The sequence below is a fragment of the Astatotilapia calliptera genome, chromosome 4 (genome assembly GCF_964374335.1).
Source record: "Astatotilapia calliptera chromosome 4, fAstCal68.1, whole genome shotgun sequence".
NCBI classification, from domain to species: Eukaryota; Metazoa; Chordata; class Actinopteri; order Cichliformes; family Cichlidae; genus Astatotilapia; species Astatotilapia calliptera.
In genome coordinates this window covers 8631800-8654548 of record NC_137425.1, presented here as the reverse complement: position 1 = coordinate 8654548, position 22749 = coordinate 8631800, and the positions used below count along the sequence as shown (strand labels likewise).

At 39.8% G+C, this 22749-nt stretch overlaps 2 protein-coding genes across 9 annotated transcripts in view; one reads left to right on the top strand and one right to left on the bottom strand.

Annotated features, from left to right (window-relative positions):
• The window catches only part of srcin1a (SRC kinase signaling inhibitor 1a), a 128558-nt gene extending 124439 nt beyond the window's left edge, over positions 1-4119 (top strand). For 6 of the 8 annotated variants that reach the window (XM_080300183.1, XM_080300182.1, XM_080300181.1 and 3 more), the window contains one exon: positions 3457-4119. In XM_080300183.1, coding sequence (XP_080156309.1) covers positions 3457-3975 — 519 coding nt within the window. In that variant the 3' untranslated portion in view covers positions 3976-4119. Of the gene's footprint in view, positions 1-3089; positions 3420-3456 lie in introns of those variants that run through there. The other 2 variants (XM_080300186.1, XM_080300184.1) reach the window with 2 other exon arrangements.
• A 4847-nt stretch (positions 4120-8966) lies between these two features.
• fmnl1a (formin-like 1a) lies at positions 8967-21945 on the bottom strand. Its single transcript, XM_026164418.2, has 25 exons — positions 21337-21945; positions 18001-18084; positions 17571-17657; positions 17400-17473; positions 16660-16743; positions 16407-16550; positions 15570-15678; positions 15312-15388; positions 15140-15233; positions 14720-14794; positions 14525-14635; positions 13050-13199; positions 12852-12953; positions 11790-12363; positions 11577-11701; positions 11266-11468; positions 10901-11135; positions 10733-10801; positions 10574-10654; positions 10351-10480; positions 10104-10267; positions 9921-10022; positions 9740-9835; positions 9489-9603; positions 8967-9367 (listed from the first exon to the last, which is right to left on the bottom strand). The coding sequence occupies exons 1-25, from the start codon at positions 21520-21522 to the stop codon at positions 9303-9305; spliced, it is 3336 nt and encodes a 1111-aa protein (XP_026020203.2). The 5' UTR covers positions 21523-21945; the 3' UTR covers positions 8967-9302.
• Positions 21946-22749: the final 804 nt, after the last annotated feature.

The following is a 22749-nucleotide window of genomic DNA, read 5'->3' as shown; positions in this document are numbered from 1 at the left end:
GCCATTAATATTTACACCTTTGGCCAATTTAGAAACACTTATTAACCTGCTTGTTTTAGACCGTGGGAGGAAGCTGCCAGGGGGAAATTTAGCACAAAAATGGACTTTTTATCTTTGTTGTGACCCCTTGCTCTTGTTATGCACTGTGACAATCCCTATAAGTGAGGTTACCATTACCAGTTCATGCTGCAATGTGGAAAAATTGCATATGGATTTTTTGCATGTACAGTGTAGTGTACCTCGCGTAGTTTACAACCATAACAAAATAACTCTCAACCAAATTTCATTGCTTAAAAAACAGCTACTTGAAAGTGTTTTGGGGTTTTTTGTATTTTTGTCATTGTAATAATGTAATCAGTAAACAAGGCAGCATGGTGGTGCAGTGGTTAGCATTGTTGCCTCACAGCAAGAAGGTTCTAGGGTTCCACTGCCCGCTCTGTGTAGCGATTGCATGTTCTCCCCTTGGTTTCTTAGGTTCTATGTATACAGAAGAAAATAGATGGATGGATATCAGTGCAACACAGTTTTTGCTCTACTTGCTGTCAGACTGTGTTTACTGTAAAAGGTCTGATATAACAGCAACAAAAATATAAAAGAAGAGTTCAAATTGGTGAATAATTGCATTAAGGCTATACTAGTGATACTTATCTGTCTGTCTGAATGTCCTTGCATCATTAACTCTATACATATTTTTGAAATCTTTTTATGTCAAATGAAAATGGTGCAGAACCTGATAATTTAGTTTAAAGATGGATGGGGCAAAATCTATCTACTAAATCATTTTAAATTCAGTATAATGAAACAGCTGAGCAAAGACTAGGCAGGAAAAAACATGCTGATTATCTGCTGCTCATCTCATCAAATTATCAAGGCGGCTGGCTGATTTGCATACTGCCTTTAAGAGCTAATTAAGAACTTTTGCCTAATCCACATTTTACTTTACCTGGTATCTTTTTTTAAACCCCTCAGTGACATCTGGCGTGTCATCTTTCTGAAGAGAAATTCGACTTGCAGCTGCTAAGCAAAAACAAAAATATGATGTATTCTTTAATTTTATGAAACCTTAAAGCTTAGCTGATATTTTTGAACTGTGTAAAATGTGGCAATGACTACAGTTAATCACAGTGCTTCCCATCAACATTTCACCACCAAACTCACTGCTAATTTTTAAAAAATATTGTTGTTTTAACAATCAGATGTGCCCAGCTTGGGTGATCTCTCTCCTTGGCACCGAACTCAAGGTAAAATGGGCTATTCTCTTAAACATCAGCTGTTCGTAGCTCCCTAAATGGTCCCAAACTTTTACCTCTCCTTCCATTTCCCCTTGGTGTTTTTAGATTGTTCTCTTTTGTCTCTTCTTGCCAAACCGTAATGACATTTCTGGGGCATTTTAAATAGGGTCCAAACCAAAGGAACGAGGACAGCACTTCAGAGTCTCCTGATGGTCTGCTGTCCCCTGCTCCAGCTACTACACGAATAGACCTAACTATCTGAATACATTTAAATATCTTTACCGCACAATGACACTTTCCTCCAGATTGCATGAAAGGCAGCTGGTGTTCATTCACTCGTCATGACTAAAAGCCAGCTGGAAGGATAGTTTATTATTTTTAAGATAAAACGAGACCACTTTTTCGTTAAACGCGGGTCCTGCCGTTTCAAGAAAAAATACTGATTGAACATTGCGGCATTTCAATCACCATAAATTAGAATTATGGGGTAGGGATAAAGTTGGCCAGTCAGATTTTCGTAATGGACTTGCTACACCTTACCACAGTATAAAATGTAGCTTTATTCCCCCTGGAGAATTAGTTTCTTTTTTAGATTTAATTCTAGCGTTATCTATGTGTATTTGCAGGTGTTAAAATTAACAGAGCTTTTCTGATAGCGCCTCGTGCCGCTGTACTCAGGCTGCTTGCTCAATAAAGCTATACTGAGACATACTTAGACCATTTCAGGCATGAGGATCCTTCAAATCAATGTGTTGGATAAGAACAGACAGTTCAAAGCCACAATTTCTCTCCGTTTGCTTTGGCACAGATCAAGGAAGGCATGACAATGTGAATCACTTTCACGCTGCAAAACCCTATTTCCATTTCCCATTTGGGCACTTATTACTTCTGGCAGTAAAGCAGGCTAGTTAAAGGTGTTGGGCATGAGTTGGGGTTAGTAGGGGACTATCCATGGAGGTTATCATTTGGCAGGCAGGTCTGAGTGCGTGAGATGAAGGGGTGCTCTCCTGTACTCGCAGATCAGGAAAAAATGCGTCCACCAGGCTTGAGAAGAGTTCCTTGAGCAGAAGGAACAGCCCGGCTCTCTGGGAACGGTTGGCAGCCCAGGATCTGGAGCTGCAACAGAGCAGATGAAAGCCTCCCAGCAGTGCAGTCTAGACTAGCACACCTGCTGTCTTTTCAAGCAGAACTAATTCCCGTAAACCCAAAACAAACAGAATAAAACTTTTATAGCCACAGAAATCAACTTTTCTCCTGTTGCTTCATCTGAAAAGTACAAAAATACATTTTTTGCCATATATTAAAAAATGAGTATTTACTTTTTTAAATGGATTTGCACATGAAACACAGAAACTGTTCTCTCAGATGTAGTCTGCTTAACAAAGACGGACAAATACATGTTGTAAACGTATTGCTCACAAGTCTCAATCTACTGTTGAAACAGTGCCATCTAGTGTCTCATTTCTGCATTACACAAAAGGACTGAAAGTGAATGTGTACATTTTTAATGAGTCAACATTAATAAAACAAGTGTCAAAATAAAGGTGGTCAACAGTGTCATTTGCCCACTTTCACTGTTGCACCTTCTCAGTGGTATCAGTGATTTTGTTTATCACGTGTAGATGGCAGCCTGTGTCGTGGCTTGCATCACACAATCTGATATCAACCTGAATAACAATTTCCTGTGTTTTTTTCCTGTTCTGTTTTCACTCCCCTCCCCTTCACTACATGTTTCTTCTGACACTTGTTCCTGCGGTGCAACCTCACCTACCCCGTCACCCCGTGTGAACCTGTGCTGCCCTGCACCTTCTGGCCTGCCCATCTACCCTACCTATACCCTACCTATAAAACCTGCAGCAGTGAGCAACCTGTCCGTGTCCAGCATCTTCAGTTTCCTTCTTCTCCTGTTCACCTGACTCCAGAGATACACACAACCATCTGCTCCCTGTACCTTATCAACTACTTTCATATCCCCAATGTTTACTCTGATATATGGTCTGACACCCAGTCTGTGTAAGCGCGTGTGTGTGCGTGTGCAAGCATGCTTGCGCAGAAATGTTTGAGTGTAATAGTAAGGGAAGGTGCTGCAGGGCACAGTACCCAACCACAACCAATTTTAAGACTTTCATTTTTCATGATTTTTCCCTTCGACCCCTGAAAACCTCATCTCTTTACATTCCTCCTCTGCTCCCTCCTGTCTTCTGTGTCCCTATTCTACCTGAAGGCGAAAGGGACCTACAGCACCAGTGGCAGCATTGAGCCATACCTCTCTGGTATCAAAATGGGCATTTTTTCAGGCCGAGTGGCCTCTCCTGCGGCAGCATTTGTTCCTGGTCTGAGGAAGTACCCCCAGGAGGGGGCGATGCCTGCACTTACAGCCTCCTCAAGCCAAGCAAAGGCCCTCTTGGCAAGCCTATCTGCTTCCGGCCTGAGCGCTGAGGCCTTGCTGCTTTCCTCCGCCCTTCGTCATCACCGCCTCCTACGTGAGCAGCGAGCCTCCTCCCTGCCCCTGCCCAGCAGCCAATCCTCCTCCCCTACTCCAACTGCTACCTCCTCCTCTTCATCCTCGCCAAGCACCCCGACTCCATCCCTATCTCCCTCCTCTCCCACCTTTGGTTCCTTTGCCTTCTCCTCTGGAGTTCTCAAGCCCAGCAGGCGTAGCCTCGACAGCTCCAGCCTCAACAGGTCCAAGGATGGTGGCAACAAGCCTGTGAAAAAGGACCTTTACCCTGGCAACAAGTGATGAATAGGAGGAGGATAAGGACTTTGGATACAGTTCTCAACCACAACCATCACATCATGAACCATAAAGATGAACTAGCTGCATTATGGAACAATATTCTTTATATTCCAGTTCTTATAAGATTTTTTAATTTTTCTTTTCTTGTTTTTTCTGCTTCCTTTTATTGCACAGTCTACCACAGTGTAAATGGAGTCACAGTTTTCTTCATGGACAAGTGTCCTACTCTGATCCAGTACCTTAGATCTACTGCAGTTCTCCCACAAAGTCATTCTGTCACCTTCCCAGATAGAGAGTGCACAAACAGGCCTCCCCTCCCACCAGCTACCTGCTATAAGCTGATGTGGTCTGGCTGTATTTGCTGACAGCACCATTCTCACATACATACTCTCAGTGGGTTGTTAGTGGCATAGTTGAAATATCTAGATGGTGACTTTGATCATATAGAAAAAAGAGCTGCAATAATCACCAAGTGAGTTCAGTAGTTGTGTGTGTTCAGGATAGTAATGTTTTGACTTACCTGCATCACCTGACAGAATGTGATTCCACTCGGAAAACAAAAAAAAAAAATTCAAAAAATCAGAAGGTGGCCATGGTGATGAACGAGGTTTCAAGCTGTTTAGTGTTAAAAGGGCATTTGTGGCTTTTTTTAAATCGCCTGTTTTAAACTCTAAACTGGTGCTATGTTTTCCCCTCTGTTTGTACAAACTGAGCTTACACAATTGTCCTCCCCCTCCTGTCTCGGAGTCGGCTTTAATTTAATTTTGCATTTTAATCTAGATTTACAACCCTACAAACGAAATACTTGCATCAGCAATTAGGGACATTTAAAGTAGATGTCTAATTGGAAAACTGGAAACTGCAGCACATTCACAAGAATGCAAAGAAGGCAGCAGTCCTGAAATAGCACAAGTCTTTTTAAAGAAACGACAAAGAGGCACGGTTACGCAAACAGAAGGGAAAAGTGCAAACGATGAATTGTATTCAAATGTTGGTTTTCATATGTGTGTATTAACTAGTTAATTATGACAATCAGGATGTTTCCACAGTAGCATCTTCTAGGTTGCTCTGGCATTACAGAGCCTGACATCACAACCCATCCCAAAGACTTAAGCACACACACTGATGAACAACACACAAATACACAGTCTCTCTCTCACACACACACTTGAAAAAGCAACCTGTACAGCACAGACTCACTTATTTTTTTCTTTCAGCCAACCTCATGTGAATAATCATCGTAGGTCACATCTGTTTCACCACTTATAAAGAGCACTCTGGTAAATTATGCTATATTAATCTGATCTCACCAGATCTACACTGATAGATTCTTTCTCTTGGGATACTTGAGTTCAAAATTAATCACATCAAACTTTAGGCCTTATTGTAAAATATAACACATTCTGTAAACGAGCAGATGACACAAAAAGCCTAAAAGTGAGTCTTACAAACCAAGAGCGACACGAGAGGAAAGTATTGAAATCTAAAGCAAGCACAGTTGACTCTCAAACACAAAATCCCCAATTAACGAGAATTAACTTTGTAATTCTTTTTAATTATGACAAGCACAAAGGATGAAGCATTCGCATATACATTTGATATGCTACACATTAGATTCCAAGTATTGCTTTGGTTATATTACCTGCATTTTGAGTCATGAAACTTTTATGAATGAAGGCCTTCAGTGTTTCTCAATGATAGAAACTCAAGTTGGGATTATTTTCAAGCACATCAAAGGTGTGTCAGTGTGAACCCTGCACGAGGAACCTCTTTGGAAGCTGCCTGTCCTGCGTGTTTGCCTTGAGGCAGCCTGCTGGGGATGTGAAGTAGCTGAATGGACCGTAACCGACAAAGTGATTCTTCTCAGTGGTTCTCCAGCATGACTGTGTGAAATCGATGCTTTGTGGCATTGAGGTTTAAAACATGTGAAAAGGGGCTCATGTCAAAGAGTAGGCAGCTTTAGGAGAGGGGATTAGTTTGGGGACATGTGTTTGAAGGATACTTTAATAAGGCCGGCTTTAACTCGTCCTGTATCCATTGAGAGCGCTTGTGAAATAAAAGACCCAAAGAGATGAGAGGAAGGGTCTGACAGCCAGAGGGCACTTCTTTCCCTGCCCTCTTCACTTTGCATTCTTTGGTGTGAAGGATCTCTGAAAGTCAAAAGTGCTCAGCTGATGTTATCCAAGAACAAAGTTTGACAAGCTTCAATTATGAACAATGTGTGCAATATATAATTAGCGCTCTTGCAATTTTACCAAGGCAGTGCTCTTTGCCTTTGACATACTCCTGCCTGCTTATCTACAAGGACCTGTAACCATGTTTTTCCCAGTGCCTCTAAGACGTTGCTCCTGCCAGAACCCCCCAAATGATCTTGTATTACAGTAGTAGATCAGCAGCAATGACAGAATAACCCTTTTACCCAAAGAAGAAGCTGCGAGAGCTGGTTTGTTCCCATTTTTCGCAGATAAAAGAAAACGGCACTTGAAATGCAGTGTGTCAGGTTGCAGCAGTGGCATTTGACTAAACAATCCCCAGCTCTAACAGTGTGCACAACTGCAAGCTCGCAGCACAGCGAATTAAGTCTCACCCCTGGGTGCTCTGTAGCTCTGCCAGGCAGGTTCAAGCCCCGGGTTTCATATTGAGTGAAGTCAAATGAAAGAAATTCACTTACTCATGCTGTTCCACACTCAAATCCATAACTCTCCAAGTTAAATTTGCTGCATTTGCGTCTGGTGAGCAATGGGGAGGAAGCATGCACGCTTGGCTGCTTTCCCCTAAGTAAAGTCTGAAATGAAACCCTCCCAGAATTGCGTGACAGTGCTCTCTGGACTTTTTTTTTTTCTTCAAGACAAGTGTTAGCGGGCTGTGATTTCAACATGGCTGGAGGTTTAGAGGGCATGTCGAAAAAAACTCACAGTGGATGCCTCTGGCAATCAGAAAAACTCAAACTTGAAATGAAACATACAAGAAATATACATATATAAATATATCTAAGTGAGATGTTTGTGTATGATAATATAATTGTGAAGAAAATGTGATATATATATATATATATATATATATAAATATATATATATAGGCCTAGATTAAATTATATACTGTAAAATGTCATCATATCTTCTGTTTTATATATTAGTGATCATTTTGTACAGATTTTTCTTTTTTTAATTCATTGAGAGATATTGCATTTCACACTGAGATTATTTATTCATATGCAGAACATTTTTATATTTGTTTAAAATCTCTGTATAGATAAGAGTTAGCCTCTGTAATATACTCTGAAGTTAGTTCATTTTTAAATTCTAAATTTTTCTTTACGAACACCAAGTTAGATTTTATGTAATTTTAATTTGTAAAGAAAACACACACACACACACACACAAAAAAAAAGCTTTTCCCTGAAAATACTCGTCCAGCTCGTGTACACCTTTGCCTCTTTATGTGAAAGGTCACTTTAAGATATAAGAGGCTGGACCGGTGCCTGTGTGTTGGGCTTATTTTGCTACTGTTGTTTTATTTTGGGAAGGGTACTTTTTTCTGTAACTGCGATCAGTTTCTGTTTTATTTTTAATTTTGTTTTTTCGTTTCTCCCCATTCTGTGTCGTGATGATTGACCTGGTATTAATGATACTGGAGATGGTCGGAAACAGATGTAGTAACTGTGAGTTTGTGGGCCTGAAAGCGTCATACAAGGCCTTGCTGCTTTGGAAAAAAAAGGAATATTACTTGGCTTTAATTTATCTCTGTGTCATGCTTGGCTGTGAACAGGGATGGCAGGAATGTGGATCCTCAGCGCAGACAGATTCAGGCAGGTGGAAGTTCATTTTTGTTGCTTATATTGCTCCACCTGTTCCTCTGAGTGGCTTTACATAGCAGTTATGCTAAACCATAAATGTAAAAAAAACCAGAAAGTTGGATTAATAAGGAAATTATGTGGAGTTTTATGAATTTAACCTTTTATCTTTTCTTTTGCCATTGTATCTTTTTTTTTTTTTAAATATAATGAATCTACATTCTATAGTATGTATATGAGATTTTTACATGAATGTGTGGATGTTCCAAACTCTTGGCATCAAAAGTAGAAAAACAAAATTGACTTGTAAATAGGCCAAGTCATTCCTAGCGAGTTCAACAAATTGTTATGTCCAAAAGAAGATGTTTAAATAATAAACTATGACGATGGGTACAAAGGTATATACAAAACAATGCATGTATAGTCTCAAGCAATCGCACGGTGATTTTAAAAAAAATATGTTGTCTACATGTTTTCTCAGAAATGTGAGAATAAAGCAGAGAAGGATTCTATGTTATAGGTTTACAAACATGAAGGATGAGACATTATTTTGGTATGTGTGACACGGGCATGTTCAGTCTTACTGTGACGTTATGTGACAATGATGATAGTGGCTGAGAGTGCGAAAAGGAGTCAGGAATGCTTGAACGCACCCCAACCAGAGAAGTCACCAGTGATGGTGTCCTCTTTCCACAGAGTAACTCTCCCATTTGTAGAGTAGTGTGATATAAGAACAAAAATAATACAGAAAATAGATCTATGATATAATGATACATAAATTTAAAAGCCTACTGATACTGGAGATACTAATTTATCAGTGTGGATGCCATGATATTCTGTGAGAAATGTGTGTGTTTTTCCTGTGAGAAGACAGCAGGCAGTTGAACCTGCCTTCTTTTGTACATAAGTTGCTGTGATTGTGTGTCAAATAAAGTGCAGCTCTCTTGTACAGTCGTAGTGTCTGATCTTGCTTTAAACTGACTTGTCAGCAAGTGAAGCTTTTTAGCCTTTATTATGACAGGAAAGCTGGGAGAAAGGGAAGACAGGCAACAAATGCCCCTGAGTGGGTTCAGACCAAAGCCTCTGCAATGGTCCTGTGGCATATGGCTTGCCTGCTCAACCTAATATCAAATATTGTATTATATGACAGATCCAGTAATCACAGACCTCTGAGACTATGGTCACAATGGTTAAAAAATGGTTTCTTTTAAAAACAAAGTATTTTTTATTACTGAATGGGTAACAGTATACCAGTAATACAAGTTTAATACAAATCCATTAGAAATACTTAAATGGTTATGTTTTGTAACATTTCAATTAAAGTTTATGGACTGTTTATTATTAAAATATTTCCAACTTTATATTTACAGAGCAAAACGACACTAATATGTCGTTAATACACACTGCCATATGGCTAATTGTAACACAGTTGTATATACAGAATGTTTAAAACTTGTCTTCTGCTTGAATTTTAATGAGTAATTCCAGTTACAATTGTTTAACAAAAGGAAATTTGTAAAGAAAAGAAAAAACTGGCTTAAGTGTCCTGGCGCTGGGCTGGCCGACGACCGTCTGCCCGCCTGTATGGTGAGTTCCTCAGATCTAATGAAAAACAAAGACAGACGTGCATAAACGTGATGGTGGAATTTCCCCTTCATTTAAACATCAAGACTGCAGCAGACAAACTAAAAATGATTCTCAAGCAAGAAGCATGTTACTGTACCTGTGATGATGTCCTCCAGTGCACCGTCCTTCCCCTCGCGTACTGGTGGTTTCACCTGCCTCTTCTTCAGCTCTGCAATCAGGTCCATCTGGGGCATCTTAGGCATCATTGGGCCCTTTAGAAATCACAAAGTTAAAGAATATTTTGAAGTACATTTCTGAATGACTCATATTTTACACTATTTTATTTAATATAGGCTTTAAAAAAAACCTATAGATGACTGCACACTAGCAGTATGTATAGTTTCTTACCTTTTGTGGTCCAGCCTTGTTTGGAGATGGTGACTCTTTAACCTCACGGCTCTCGCTCTCCATTTTCTTCTTCTGTTCAATCTCTTGCTGTGCCGTCTGCATTCAGACAAGGGACAGAGGATTAAAATATAGCTCACGAGTTATAAAGGACAAATATCAGAACGCTACCACAGAAACTCACTTTATAGGCCTTTATGAAGCGCCCAAACATGGGGAAAAACATTGAGGGCTGCGTGGTTTTAGGATTCTCTCCGAAGTACTCCACCACAGAGCCGTAAGCCTCCTGCACGCAGAACAGTAGATGTTTCAGAATATGATGAGACATTATTTAGAGTTGAGAGCTTGATAAGAACTTCAGACAAACCTGTGCTGTCTTGCTATCTTTGATTAAAGTGTCCAACTGTTCGCTATTTGTTTTAATGAATTCCTTCAACACGGGGCTGTCATCCTGCACCAGGAACTCCTTTTTGGTCATCTCCATTCCTCGCTCTAGAGAGCGGATATCTTGAAGAATGCTGTCAAGAGAGACTGGCAAAGAAACACAAGTGAGTTTAAACTTTTTAGCAAATTAAAAAGAAGGTTGATTGGTCAGCCTGAGTGTGTGCATGTACCAAGGCCTGCCTTGTCTACAAAGTGTAGCTCGGTGTGGAAGTTGACCAGGTCTGGGTATTTTTCCTGGATAATATTGGTGATGAAATGAAGTAACGTCTGTGAGCGGTCAGTGGATTTGGTGTCCAACAGCTGAAATATGAAGATGGTGAAAAATGTCATTGAGCTTCCATAAATTGAAAAGCAAACAAAATAAAATAAAAACAAAAACAAAACACTACTTACGAGATCCAGACTCTGCAGTCTGAAACCACAAGCTGCACCTCTTTTACTGCTGTTCATGTAGTTACCGAATGCAAGAACAATCTGAAAGGAAATAAATGGGTTAAGAGAACCAAATGTTACAGTTAGATGCCTCATTAGCATTCATACTGTTTTACTTACCTCTAGGATCTTTTTTAGTTTGGTTGAAGACTTGAGAGACATGGATGCAGAAATGATGGAGTTCAGTTGCTGTGGACGGAGTTTTAAAAAAAAAAGAAGTATGTATGTGAGTAAGTATGTGTTTATAATCCCTTTCAGCCAAAGTTACAAAGCATTTAACAGACTAACCGGCTGCAGCCGTTTGACGCTGTCTGGAAAGTTGCCCATGAAAGTCAGAGTGTTTATTCGCTGGTTGAGGCGAGGAATCTTCCCAAAGCGTAAAATAAATTGGTCTTCGTTGGTCAGCTCATCCAGTGGACGGCCATCTTTCTCATAGTTAGCAAGAAGCTTCATCTCAAAATCTGATGGTATGAATGGTTCGAGCAGTTCCAGGAAGTCTATGGACAAAGATTGCTGGTCGTACCTGTACAAACGAGGGTTAGAGTTAGTGTAGGCAATAAACAGTGTAAGAGGCAGGGTGAAGGAAGGAACAGAATATGCCATTATGGCAAAAACATCTGCTGAAGGTCAATAATGCAAAAGTAAGCACGTACATTTCTATGGCCGTGCAGATATCGGCCGGGCTCATTCCCCCCTTGCGTAGAGTGATGGCCAGATTTTTGGCTTTATTGCCATCAATCAAAGATGTCTTGGTGGGGGCTTTCGAGGTCGTCTTCTTCTTAACCTTGGACAGGTCAGCTGGGTTACCCTGGGCCCTAGTTTTGAAATGTTCCTCAAACATTTCCATATTCAACTCCTGAGGTAGACAAAAAAAGAGCCAGGGAGTGTGCTCACATTAGAATTTCATTTTCTTTCAGGATATAATTTCTGCTGTATGTAAAAGATGCAGAAAGCATATTCTTACCCCCAAGACTTGCTCATCATCTAGCTCGTTGAAGACTGTGCCTGTCACTTGGTTTGGTTTTAATGCCTGCCAGTTTAACAGAGGCATCCTGAACTTGGTCTGAATAGGCTTCCTGCTCTTAGCCCCTGAGAAAATAGAAAAACAAGAGGAATGGTTAACACTTTTCTTTCATCATGTTTCTTTTTTGGGGGGGGTATTCAGGATTCTCCTCACCAGAGTCTGCAGATGGTGCTCCAGGAGGCGGTGGTGGTCCACCACCAGGTGGGGGAGGTGGGGGTGGGGGGCCAGCTCCAGGGGGTGGAGGAGGAGGTGGGGGGCCAGGGAGAGGAGGTGGAGGTGGGGGGGCAGCTGCAGAGCCAGAAAGAGGTGGAGGAGGAGGGGGTGGTGGTGGTGGTGGTGCAGGACCTCCTGGTAGAGATGGAGGTGGTGGAGGTGGAGAGACAGTCTGCTCTGAGCCACCTGGAAGAGGAGGCGGTGGCGGTGGCGAAGGGATGCTAGATGACGGGGGGGCTGGAGTGCTGGCTTGGTTGGCTGGGGCTGGGCTTTGAATGTATTCAACGACTGTGACAGGCATGACTTGGACGTCCAGACCTCCTGAGGCTGTGCGTCCCACTCGGATTAGCCCTTTGTCCTGCAGCTCCTGGATCTTCTGCTCTAGCTCTGAAGGTCCCTGAGGGCCAGTGATACCCAGCCGCTCCCTGTCCTTCTCCCTCTCCCTGTCCAGCTCACGCTCTCTTTCCCTCTGCTGCAAAGTGCTAACCTGGGAGCATGACTCTCGCAGGCTTTCCTACAAGGGACAAGTGCGCAGAGTTGTAGCATGGTCAAGTTTAATTGAATACTTTTGGATTAAACCTTAAAAAGTGGTGACAAAAACATAAACAAAAGACAGTTTGCTATATGGTTTTATGCCATCATATTTTCTTTTGACTTATTCTAAATCCAAATTCAATGATGGGGTTTTTCCAGACATAACTACTGGGCAAAATAAAGTATCAGCCATATACTGCTGTTAAATAAAAAATGATCACCATTTGATACATTTTGTCATCTTCTCCTGTAGCTGTTATTAAGTTGATATTGTAGTTTGAAATAAAGGGGGGAGACCACCTGGTGTTACCATGCTCAGGGTTATGCTCATACCATGGCAAAAAAAAAAGTAATTTCGACATTTATTCAAGTTCTTTTTTCTTTTTTTTTACATGCTTTTAACCTTATTTAAACAACTCTGTGTAAAGATTACATATGTTCCTTGGCTAACTCGAAGGCAGCACTTACTTTGAGCAGCTCAGCCTCCTTTGTGGCTTGCATGAGCTGAGTCTCCAGTTCAGTTATTCTGTCTGCTGTCTGGTTCTCAATCTCCTGAAGCCGTGCACTCAGCTGCAACACCACACAAGCAACACTGCTTCAGCACGATTTCACGTAATGTGCAACAACATTGCCTGCGTGTATTCACTCAGATTCTTCTATGCCAACCTGAACGTTGTGCTCCTGTAATTCGTCCACATGCTCCAGCACCCCTCCTCTGTTCTCAGCATCCTCCAGCAGAGCTCCCACATCTAACACATTGTCCAAGTAGGCCTGGATCTGGACCTGCAGCTTCTCGCTCTCTGTTAGCTTCAGAGTCTAATACACAAAGATACACACTATTGGTACATCATAGGAATAAATTATCACTTACAAAATATCACAGAACATGATTCTGTTTTAATAAAAAAAACATGTAATTTATGAGAATGAAACATGAGGTTTTAAGGCTAAATTTAATATCTTAATGGCAGAAAACAAAATGTCACTATGCCATTTATCTTAATATTAGCACTAATTAAACTTTGTTTGTTTTTTTAATCAAAGAAAGGAATACATTTCCCTTAACTGTGAAGTGAGGGAGTGTGTGACAAAAAAGTAGAGTAAAAGTATAAATAGAGTCATTCAGGATGAAGAGGCGACAGCTGAGTAAAAGAGGAAGAAAGTGGGCATTAGAATTGAACATCTGGATACTTGAAGTTGTTAATTTATCAGAAAACTGAATATTTAAGTGCTATATTAAAGTATTTTTCTTTCTCACTATAGGCTTGAAGTTGTCAGAAAGAGACATTATAAATTAAAAGCAAAGAAACCCCCTATGAATTCTTTCTCCAACACAGTGCACATAAGTTAAACTTCCATAGGCCTGGTGCATGCACTAATACCCCTTTTGTACCACAAGATGGTGTAGCAAGTCTTTGTCACCTCCAGTTAACACCAGGGGGTGTGGAAACGCCAACAAAGAAGCAGATTGTAAAAGGACAGGTGTCTAGTGAACTGGATGGCAAACAATGATTCATGCACCCTTATCATCACCAGCATGAAGTTCCGAAAAGAAACTATGTCTGGTTTATAAATGATAAAATCGGCAAAACAAGAAAAAACATCTGACAAGCTTTCTACCGCTGGGACAGCTGTTGGAGTGCAAAGGAATAAATGATCACTTCGACTACTGAACTGGCACTGCTTCTTCTAGTCTGGTAAAATTAAAGCAGTTAATGCTAATATTTTCCATGCGGTGTTAGCTTGTAAAGAGAGAGTACATGGTATCTGTCATGAAAGTTGTTTGGCTTTGTTAATAACTTAACAAGATGTTAAGCGACTGACCTCTTGTGAATCTAAAAATATAATACAATTGCTGTATATCATTATCACTTAATAGTTATCTACCAAACTTTTAACTAGGTCAGCATCTGTGCTTCCATTTAACACTTATTGTACTGCAGACTAACACGGAGAGACAACTATTCTCTCTATCAATCCTAAAACCAATGTAGAATCACCAGTTAAGAAAATCTCATGAAGCTGAATCTGTTTATCTGGAAATAACACAGCCCATTTTAGATACAGTGTCAAAAGATACATTTCTATTAGCTGTAGCTTTCCTGGTCTTATGAGGGACTTTAAACAAAATATATACACACCTCTAGATACTTGTCTAATCCAAGGTGAGTGAACTCATATTGTAGATGGACACGGAAGTTCATGTTCTCCACTGAATGGACCACAATGTTTATGAACTGCATGCAGGCAACCTTTGGGTAGAAATGATGAGAGTTAAATGTCGTTCATGCACACGATCTCTTGGTGAAGCTGCATCCAGTGGCCGTGGTACCTACCATGAAGTCAATGTTGTTGTCATCATTGACGAAGTACTCCATGAGCTTCTCAAAGCGGTTCTTTTCTTTGCTCACCTAAAAAAACAAAACAAATAAAAGCTTGCTAAATATGTATTTTTATTATTGTGAATATGGGAGGATTAAAAATAATGTGTTAGCCCACCTCAGAGAACATTAATACTGAGAGTATATTCTGCACCTAAGTACGGTACATGAGTTCAGTCTTAAACATAAACATGCATGACTTCTAGACATGTGCTAAAATTACGACCATAGTGCATGTGAGCAGTAGACTGTTAGTCAGAAGATGAGCAATGAAAGAGGAGAAGTCTGAAATAATTAGATGACTGAACAGTCAAAGTCAAATAGGGCTCTTGCAATATGAGGAAATTGCCAGAAATTATTATTTTTTTATTTCACCTCTTTAAAATTGTCAAAGGCAGAGAGAATGATGTCGTGTCCTCCTCGGACGAGACACACGGCAGCCAGCAGCTCCAAAACAAGAGCTTTGGTCCTGCCACGACAGAGGAGGATGGGTGAGATGTGGATGCAGACAGTTAACACACTTTATCTCACAGACAAATGCGCTCACCTGGGATTCCTGCTGTTGAGACTGAGGGTGATCTCATTCACGCAGCGTGGGTGAGTCATCACCAAATTAAAACCAGACTAAAAGCAGACGGAAGATATATAAACAGCTGTTCACTCCAGAGTAAATGTGATCAAATGTGCAAGAAACAAGAACTGTTTCTTTTAGCAACCCAGAAAACATGTCATATACTGTGATAATCCATTTTAAAGACAGCATAGGAATTAAGTGACTTTATTAGACTGTGTGCTAAAGCTTTACCTGATAGTTCATGATGGCTCGCAGGCACATTATGCACACATGTACATCATCTCTCTGGTTGTTTATGTGGGACTTCTTATGCATCTTGTTTACCAGAGTGGTGCTTATTCTGTGAAGCAGTAATACATGTTGGAATACATGTTTGAGGGAAGAGAATCTCCTGCATGTGCAAATGATTTGAAGTCGATGCCAGGATATGGTAAGATATGCAGTGAGATACTTGTAGCTTTGACTTCTAGGGTTTGGGACAGTAACTGTGTTTGACAGATGCTATGTAGCACAACATGGAATGAAGATAAAGGATCAAAGACGAACTAACAAACAGTTAGATGACCACGTGAGGGGATCTGAATGAATGAGAGCATGAGAATGTCAAGGGTTATCTTTTTTAAGAGGAGGCTGTGCTGTAGCACTGTTTCGGTTAAGTTACTAAACCTAAACCTATGTTTCATATTGTAGAGTTATAATCTTATAAGCTCTAACTTATATATCAGTTAGAGCTGTCACTTTATTTGACAGTATTTCTATTTCTGGGCTCACAGATTTCCTCAAATTCAATCCTAAATATTTATACATCAACAACTTCTTAAAAGAAAGAGAGGTGTAGCATGGCACAGTTCTCACAGCAGTGGAAACCACTGTGGTACTTATCAGTACCGCAGAAGTTCGTGGAGTTTTCACACCACTTCTGCTTTGCATGAGTCTATTTTTTGACAGTGTGTAGAGCTGCTTATGTTTAAAGTTCATTCTTCATTCAAAGGGATTTGAACGGTGCAACATCTCTGAAACCATCGCTGAAGGTTACCTCAGTAACCTTTCAAGTCTCGAGTTTCTTACCTTACAGTCAGTGCACGAGCTGCTCTGGTCATGCCATGTGACTGATGGCTGCTGGAGCTCTTGGTCAAGTCTTCCATTGACCTTTCTGCTGATTTTCCTCTGTCTGACAGGCTGCCTCCATTTTCTATAGCCTCAACCTCAAACCTTAAACGTGTAAAGATAGACATCTTTTTAACATAATCTATAATAGAATAATTACGTTTCGAAACACATTCAGATTCTAAAATAGCATTCATGTCTGCTTAGTACTCACGAGCTGTCACTTTGTGCATAGGACAGGTACTCCACCAGAACATCCAAACCTTTATTCTGTTCATTGAGAAACTCCTGGGCCCATCTTCAAAAAGAAAAGTAAATCATGAGGAGTGACCATATGTAATAGATTCTGTGCCCAGACTGGATTTATAGCCAAAGATTGTAACTTTAGAAAGAAAACAGAACACAGTCCTACTCTAAATATGGAATCCAGCACAGTCAGGTGATTTTCTTTTGCAATCTTACATTTTTTTTTGACAAGTTGCACTATGAAGGAAAAAAAAATGCAACAAAGTCAAAGGGCTAAAAAAAAACAAACCCCAGACTATTTCTGCACTGGCTTTATCAACTTTTCCACTTTATGTACAAATGTAACAATACATGGAAGCTTTAAGTACTGTTTCTGTAAAAGGTTGTATATAAACTATATATAACTGTTGATGCGGTGAAGAACCACTTCAGCAAAGTTGTTGATCAGCAGCTGAAAAATATCAAGTGAAACTAAAACAGCTAAATGGTTTATGTAGGTAAAGTGCACAGACAGTTTGCAGTTTCACTAAAGTTCACCTTAAATCATCTTTTAGCGTTAATGATTGATAAAGATTTTCAGGTTGGATTGCATGAAACTGCTATAAAAATCTGGAAAACATACTTGTGGCGCACTAAAAACCAAAATAAAATACATTAAACCTTAAACACTCATAAACCAAACAGAAGCTCATGAACAAACAGGCTCACCCAATGTGATTGGTCCGAAGGGATATCTCCAAATTTTTAAGGACCTGGGTGGCATCTTGGATCCTTTTCTTCAACTAAAAAAGCAGAAGAGGTTAAAGTCACTGATGCAGGTACATGATGCACGCATATGGAGGTGATACATTTGAAAGAACAAAAATGCTTTCTACTGACCCTACGAGACACCCCTCCTTGATCCTGGTAGAGGCTTTTGATCTTGGTCAGGTAAGTGGATGGGGGGCTCTTCACCTGGAAACGCTCCTGTGGGAGAATATTTTACAGAGGATAGAGTCAGCACATGCTGAAGTAGAATTAATTTAAGCAGCGACCCCAAATAATGACTGATCCAGAACCATATTTTACCAGCAAGCTGCATTTGAAGTTATTCTAGTAAACACAACGAGCACAAACCGCTCTCTGTTTCCATGCCGACGCCTCTATCAGTTGCCACCACAGAAACTATGTTGCAAGGTTTGCAAAGACTCTCCCCTTTGTGTATTTGCGCACTTTATATCAACTCTGCCCCCAGTGGAGCCAACGCTGCAAGAATCGTGTCCATTTTGATGGCATATGTCACTCATAAAAAACAAATAAAAGCTCTCACCTGATCACAGACTAATTCCCATTTCTTTTCATTGTCGTATTGACTCAACAGCTGGAGTTTATCTGGAGGCAAGTTCATGGAACTCTGAAAGAAGAAAGATGTAAAGATATAAAATGGGTTTTAGAATTTACATGAAAATGTATTTGGAGTACAAAAAAAATCAACTCCATCTCCACTGATATTTAGCAGAGAGATATTATACTATATGTTATAATTTCTTTGTGTTTCCTGCTCATGTAACAATATGCAAAACAACAATACCTCAGATGCACTTTCAGCATAAAACTGAAAGGCGGTAACTCCTACTGGTAGCAGATGACTCAGTGTTTACGTGTATGCATTGATCGTTGCCAATAGGTACCGATGTGTTACACGCTTTCAGTGTCTACTCAAGCTTCAGCAACACTTTTATTGACTTTTTAAACAATATGATCCATGTTTAGACATTATCTGTGCAGTCTGTTTCAGCTTTAGTAAAAATATATTTTTCGGTCATAAACTGCACGTAATATTTCTGTTATTTTCTGAAATTCATAAAGACCTTTATACAGACCAAGTATCCATGATTCCAGTGTAGGTTGACTTTTGAGTTGGCATACAACTGTCCAAAAGGGCAGTTTCACACTGAGTTATCAAACCTACAGGGACATGTCATGTGCTAAGGTTATTTCCCCATTCACAGAAACTGAATGAGAGGAGGCTGTTGTTGATGTTTTTTTTGTTTTTTTTTTAAAGAAGGTCTAATTAAAAGGAAGAAGATACGTCAAGGCATTGGTGTAACTTTGTGCTGAACATTGGGGGGGTCAAGATCTCTGTCTAAATAAATCAGGGTAAATTTCCAGATGATTAAACATGCAACTATTTTGCTGGTAATAACTGAAATGAGTAAAGAAAATTAACAGCCTATTTATATTGGTTGGGTCTGATTATGGGGGGGGGGGGGGGTCATAACATAATTAAGAATTATGCCCCTGCATCAAGGAAAAAGGCTTCACTCACAAAATGAACTTACTTGCTTTGATCACTAATTCCCTGTAATTATTTATGTCTCGCTTAAAGATATTTTTTCACAGTCTTCTCTCACATTATTGCAGCTGGTTCTGCACTGGTACTCTTTTTCATGTAGCTGATCAAAAGCTTGAATCAATGTGATCATTTACAGCAAGTTTCAATAATTTCAGTTGATGTTGGGTGTGGCTTTTGAATCTAGTTTTGTGTACATTCGAGCAGTGGTTTGACATCTTCTGTGCACTTTTTTTTTCTTTGAAAAGGGAGGAGTGAAAACGGAAATGATCTGATGCATTGGTGCTCGAGGAGATGAGGCTCCTTCCTTGGCTGATGTAAGGGAGAGGTCTTGCTGTGGTTTTGTGGTGCTTAAAAAAATGGTAACGTGAGTGCCTCGCATTATGAAGTTTATAGCTTCTGATTTAGTTGCTCAAAAATAAAAAGTACTCACATTTTTCAGTAATGCAAAAAAAAAAAGAAAGAAGGTTCACTTCTCGTTTCCTTGCTGGTGAGGTCACCATATAATCTCTAGTCTGAGGTTTGACAAGTGACAAGTATTTTACTGAAGAAGGAAGACACTCGAGAGGGTGTTGTCATTTTCCGGAGAGCACATTTTGTGTAGATATTGATGAACTGTTAACCCTGGCTCTAAACGGTATTATCTTGCATGAAATTATAATGATGTTTCCATTCAAGGTTTGTCATATGAAGCAGACATGGTGTGAATTTTGACTTGTTTTTAGAATAATCATGGTATGCTGTTCCAATCAATGTCATTTTTGAGAAAAGGCGAATAGTTTTAGTTGGAATAGTTGCATGGATTTATATTTGCTGTGTAAAGTGTTTGTTTTTTACTATATAAAAAATAACTCTCTAATTGCTCCCCACCTTCTATAAAAACACAAAATCATTATTTTTATATACACTAAATTTGTATGTATGCTAAATATTTGCTTGAAAGGTTAAAACCCATGTAAAACGGCACTGATTAACACTGATCCTGCGTTTGTAATTTAATGTTTTGTTGGGAAAGCCTATGTTAAAGTACCATCCTAAACTTTGTGTCAATATTATTGATAATAGCAGGCAGGTGCTTTCCTCTGTGGTATAAGCCAGACTCATGGAAGCCACACCCTACAACTCATGGGTCTCAAAGGATTTGATACCAACATCCAGATGTTCAGCGGCAGGACAACCTCAGGGGTTGACAGGTCAAAGAATCTTCAGTGGCTTTAAGTAGATTTGCCCACTTCCAGACTAGTGGTTTTAATGAGTGTGGTTAAAATGTATATCTAGACACTTAATGCTGTAAATCATCTAGCACATAAACCACAATGCCAGACATTATAGAAAATTAAAAATGAGAAACTGAACTATTTAGATGTAAAAATCTGGAGAACTTGAGCCTTGAATAAGTAAAACTCTCAACTCATATATGTTACTGGCTAAGATATGTCAGATTAACATGACTGTTTACAATATAGTGTCTTTGTTTCACTTTTGTAGATCTGTATTTTTTTTCTTAGCATTACTGAAGAAAAAACAAATCAAAAATCTTATAGCTAACTCTATTTTTTCATTTAAAAAAAAAGGTAAAGAATAAGCCAGGATTAAGATAGTCTAAGCATCATGGTTTGATATTTTGCGCAACATATAATCTAAAAGATCGTAATACTTGAAGTTTTATCTTTACTAACTTGTTGTGAGACTGTTGAAAGAATGGTGAAACAGTTCCTTTCCGGTCCTGTGGCCTCCGTCATGTAAATGCATTGCTCAACTTCCCATTTCAGCCTGCTGTTGTGCATGCATTTATCAAGCAGTTTCTGGCTTGAATTTTTCTAATCAAACCATGAAGAATTTGGCAACTTGTTGACAGGATTGTCATTGTTTTTATCACTAAAGTAAAATTTTAAGTAACTGATGGTATTTGTGCAAATTTGACTAGACAAAATGACAGACCATTAGACTCTGACTGAGGGTCTAACGGTCTTTCTAACGTTCAGCTCTTTCTTCTCACTTGACAAATAGCTTTATATATATTATAGATATACCTAGAGAGTATAAGAAATGAAGTAAAGTACATATTGGAGTCTATATTAGAGCAAAGTAAATTTCCAAAGAGTGAAAGACCAGTCACTTTCAAACTTGGGTTATTACTTTAACAATGTAACAATGTAAAATGAAAGCTGATTTGATACGTGTTTTTTGTGATCCTCTTAATCACTTACTTACTTGCGCAATTGCCCTTACATATACAAACCAAAACTTTGTGCAAAATCTGCCTGATTTCACATCCAGTAAGGGTGTATGGCGTGTCATGCTCTCACTCACCAGAACCGTGTTGAAGCGCTCCTCCAGCTCCTTCTCTGGTGGCATGGGAAGTTTGGGTTGAGGAGGCTGCTTTTTTTGCAAGGTTGGTGCAGAGTCATTCATTGCTGAAGCTGCACTGACTGAGTTTCTGGCCTCTCGACCTTCGGCCGGTTCATGCTCCAATCCCCCACCAGCCGCATTCCCCATCACTAATCTCCACAAGTAATCCAGGGGGACTGATTTACGCAAACTGTTTCCTCCAGGAAATCACCGTATCCACAAGCAAAGTGACAAAAGATGGTCACTTTGAATTACAATAGCAAAAAGGCCTAATCAAACCAAGTCTAGGGCCTCTAGGGCAGTCTACATTAATTCTCAGCTTTACAAAATCCGCCTCACACCCGAGGACAGGGTGGGCAATGAAAAAGAAAGTTTATCCTCATGGCCCCCTTCTCCTTAAGTTGTCTTCAAATTCCTTTTGAAAATGAGGTGATAAGTCCTGTTAAAGCCTGTTAGAAAGAAAAGTCCACCTATGCCTCGTGCACTGTTGTCTACATTAGTTGACCGAGAACTCCCTTAAATAGTTTAGTATCGAAGCCTGCGCGTGAGAGGAAGGCGGGCGAGGAGTGTGACACAGTCAGAAACCACAGAAGCACAAAAGCAGAAGAGTAACTTCCTGTGCACGACAGCTATAGAACCTGGGGCGGAGGACATGGTGGAAGATAAACACGTAACCATGCAGTAGGTGGGTGATGATAAAGAAAAGATACTACAGGAATGAAGGAGAGCAGACTCTGTCCAGATTTGTAAGATTAACAGATGTCGATTTAGATGTAAATCAACTACACAATTAAAGGAAACTTTGCAACATTTCACAAAGAAACCACCTTTTTGTACTAGATTTAGTCATTTTACTGATGACAGCTTGACATGAGTCAAAGGTTACATTTGTTTTGGTATTTTCCCTTCATGTGGTGGTTTAATCCAGACAGGTAACGGTGGTTTCAGCATGACAAGAATTGTCAAACAACACCCCTCTGTGGGTGAAGATGACTACTGCATCTAGTGAGATCTATCCAGTGGGAATTACTTAAATTACTGAGCCTTTCGTTGGCTCAGTAATTTAAGACGTTTTTGTGATTTCTATTGAGGAAAAGAATAATAAGTTTATCACAGATGCATATCTTCGAGAAAGTGAAAATTATTAGCTCTGATGCAACAGGATATTCATTTTCAAAGCTTTCTGAGACTCACGGGAAGGCGTGTTATCAGCTGAGTGAAAAGAAAAGATCAAAAGAGAAGATTGGAGAGGTGTTTAGACATCTGGGAAATGCTGGGGAAAAATCATCAAAAGGATAAAGCTAATCATTTACTTACAGGTGTAACGGTGGAGCACAGGTATTGAAGTAAAGTGAGTTTAAATACTTGGTGTTT

Coding starts and splice junctions, on each gene's coding strand:
- fmnl1a (XM_026164418.2), bottom strand. CDS start 21,522: ATGGGGAATGCGGCTGGTGGGGGATTGGAGCATGAACCGGCCGAAGGT. Junction 17,474..17,570: donor AAGGAGGGGTGTCTCGTAGG/GTCAGTAGAAAG, acceptor CTGCTTTTTTAG/TTGAAGAAAAGGATCCAAGA. Junction 10,481..10,573: donor GACTGCAGAGTCTGGATCTC/GTAAGTAGTGTT, acceptor TTCATATTTCAG/CTGTTGGACACCAAATCCAC.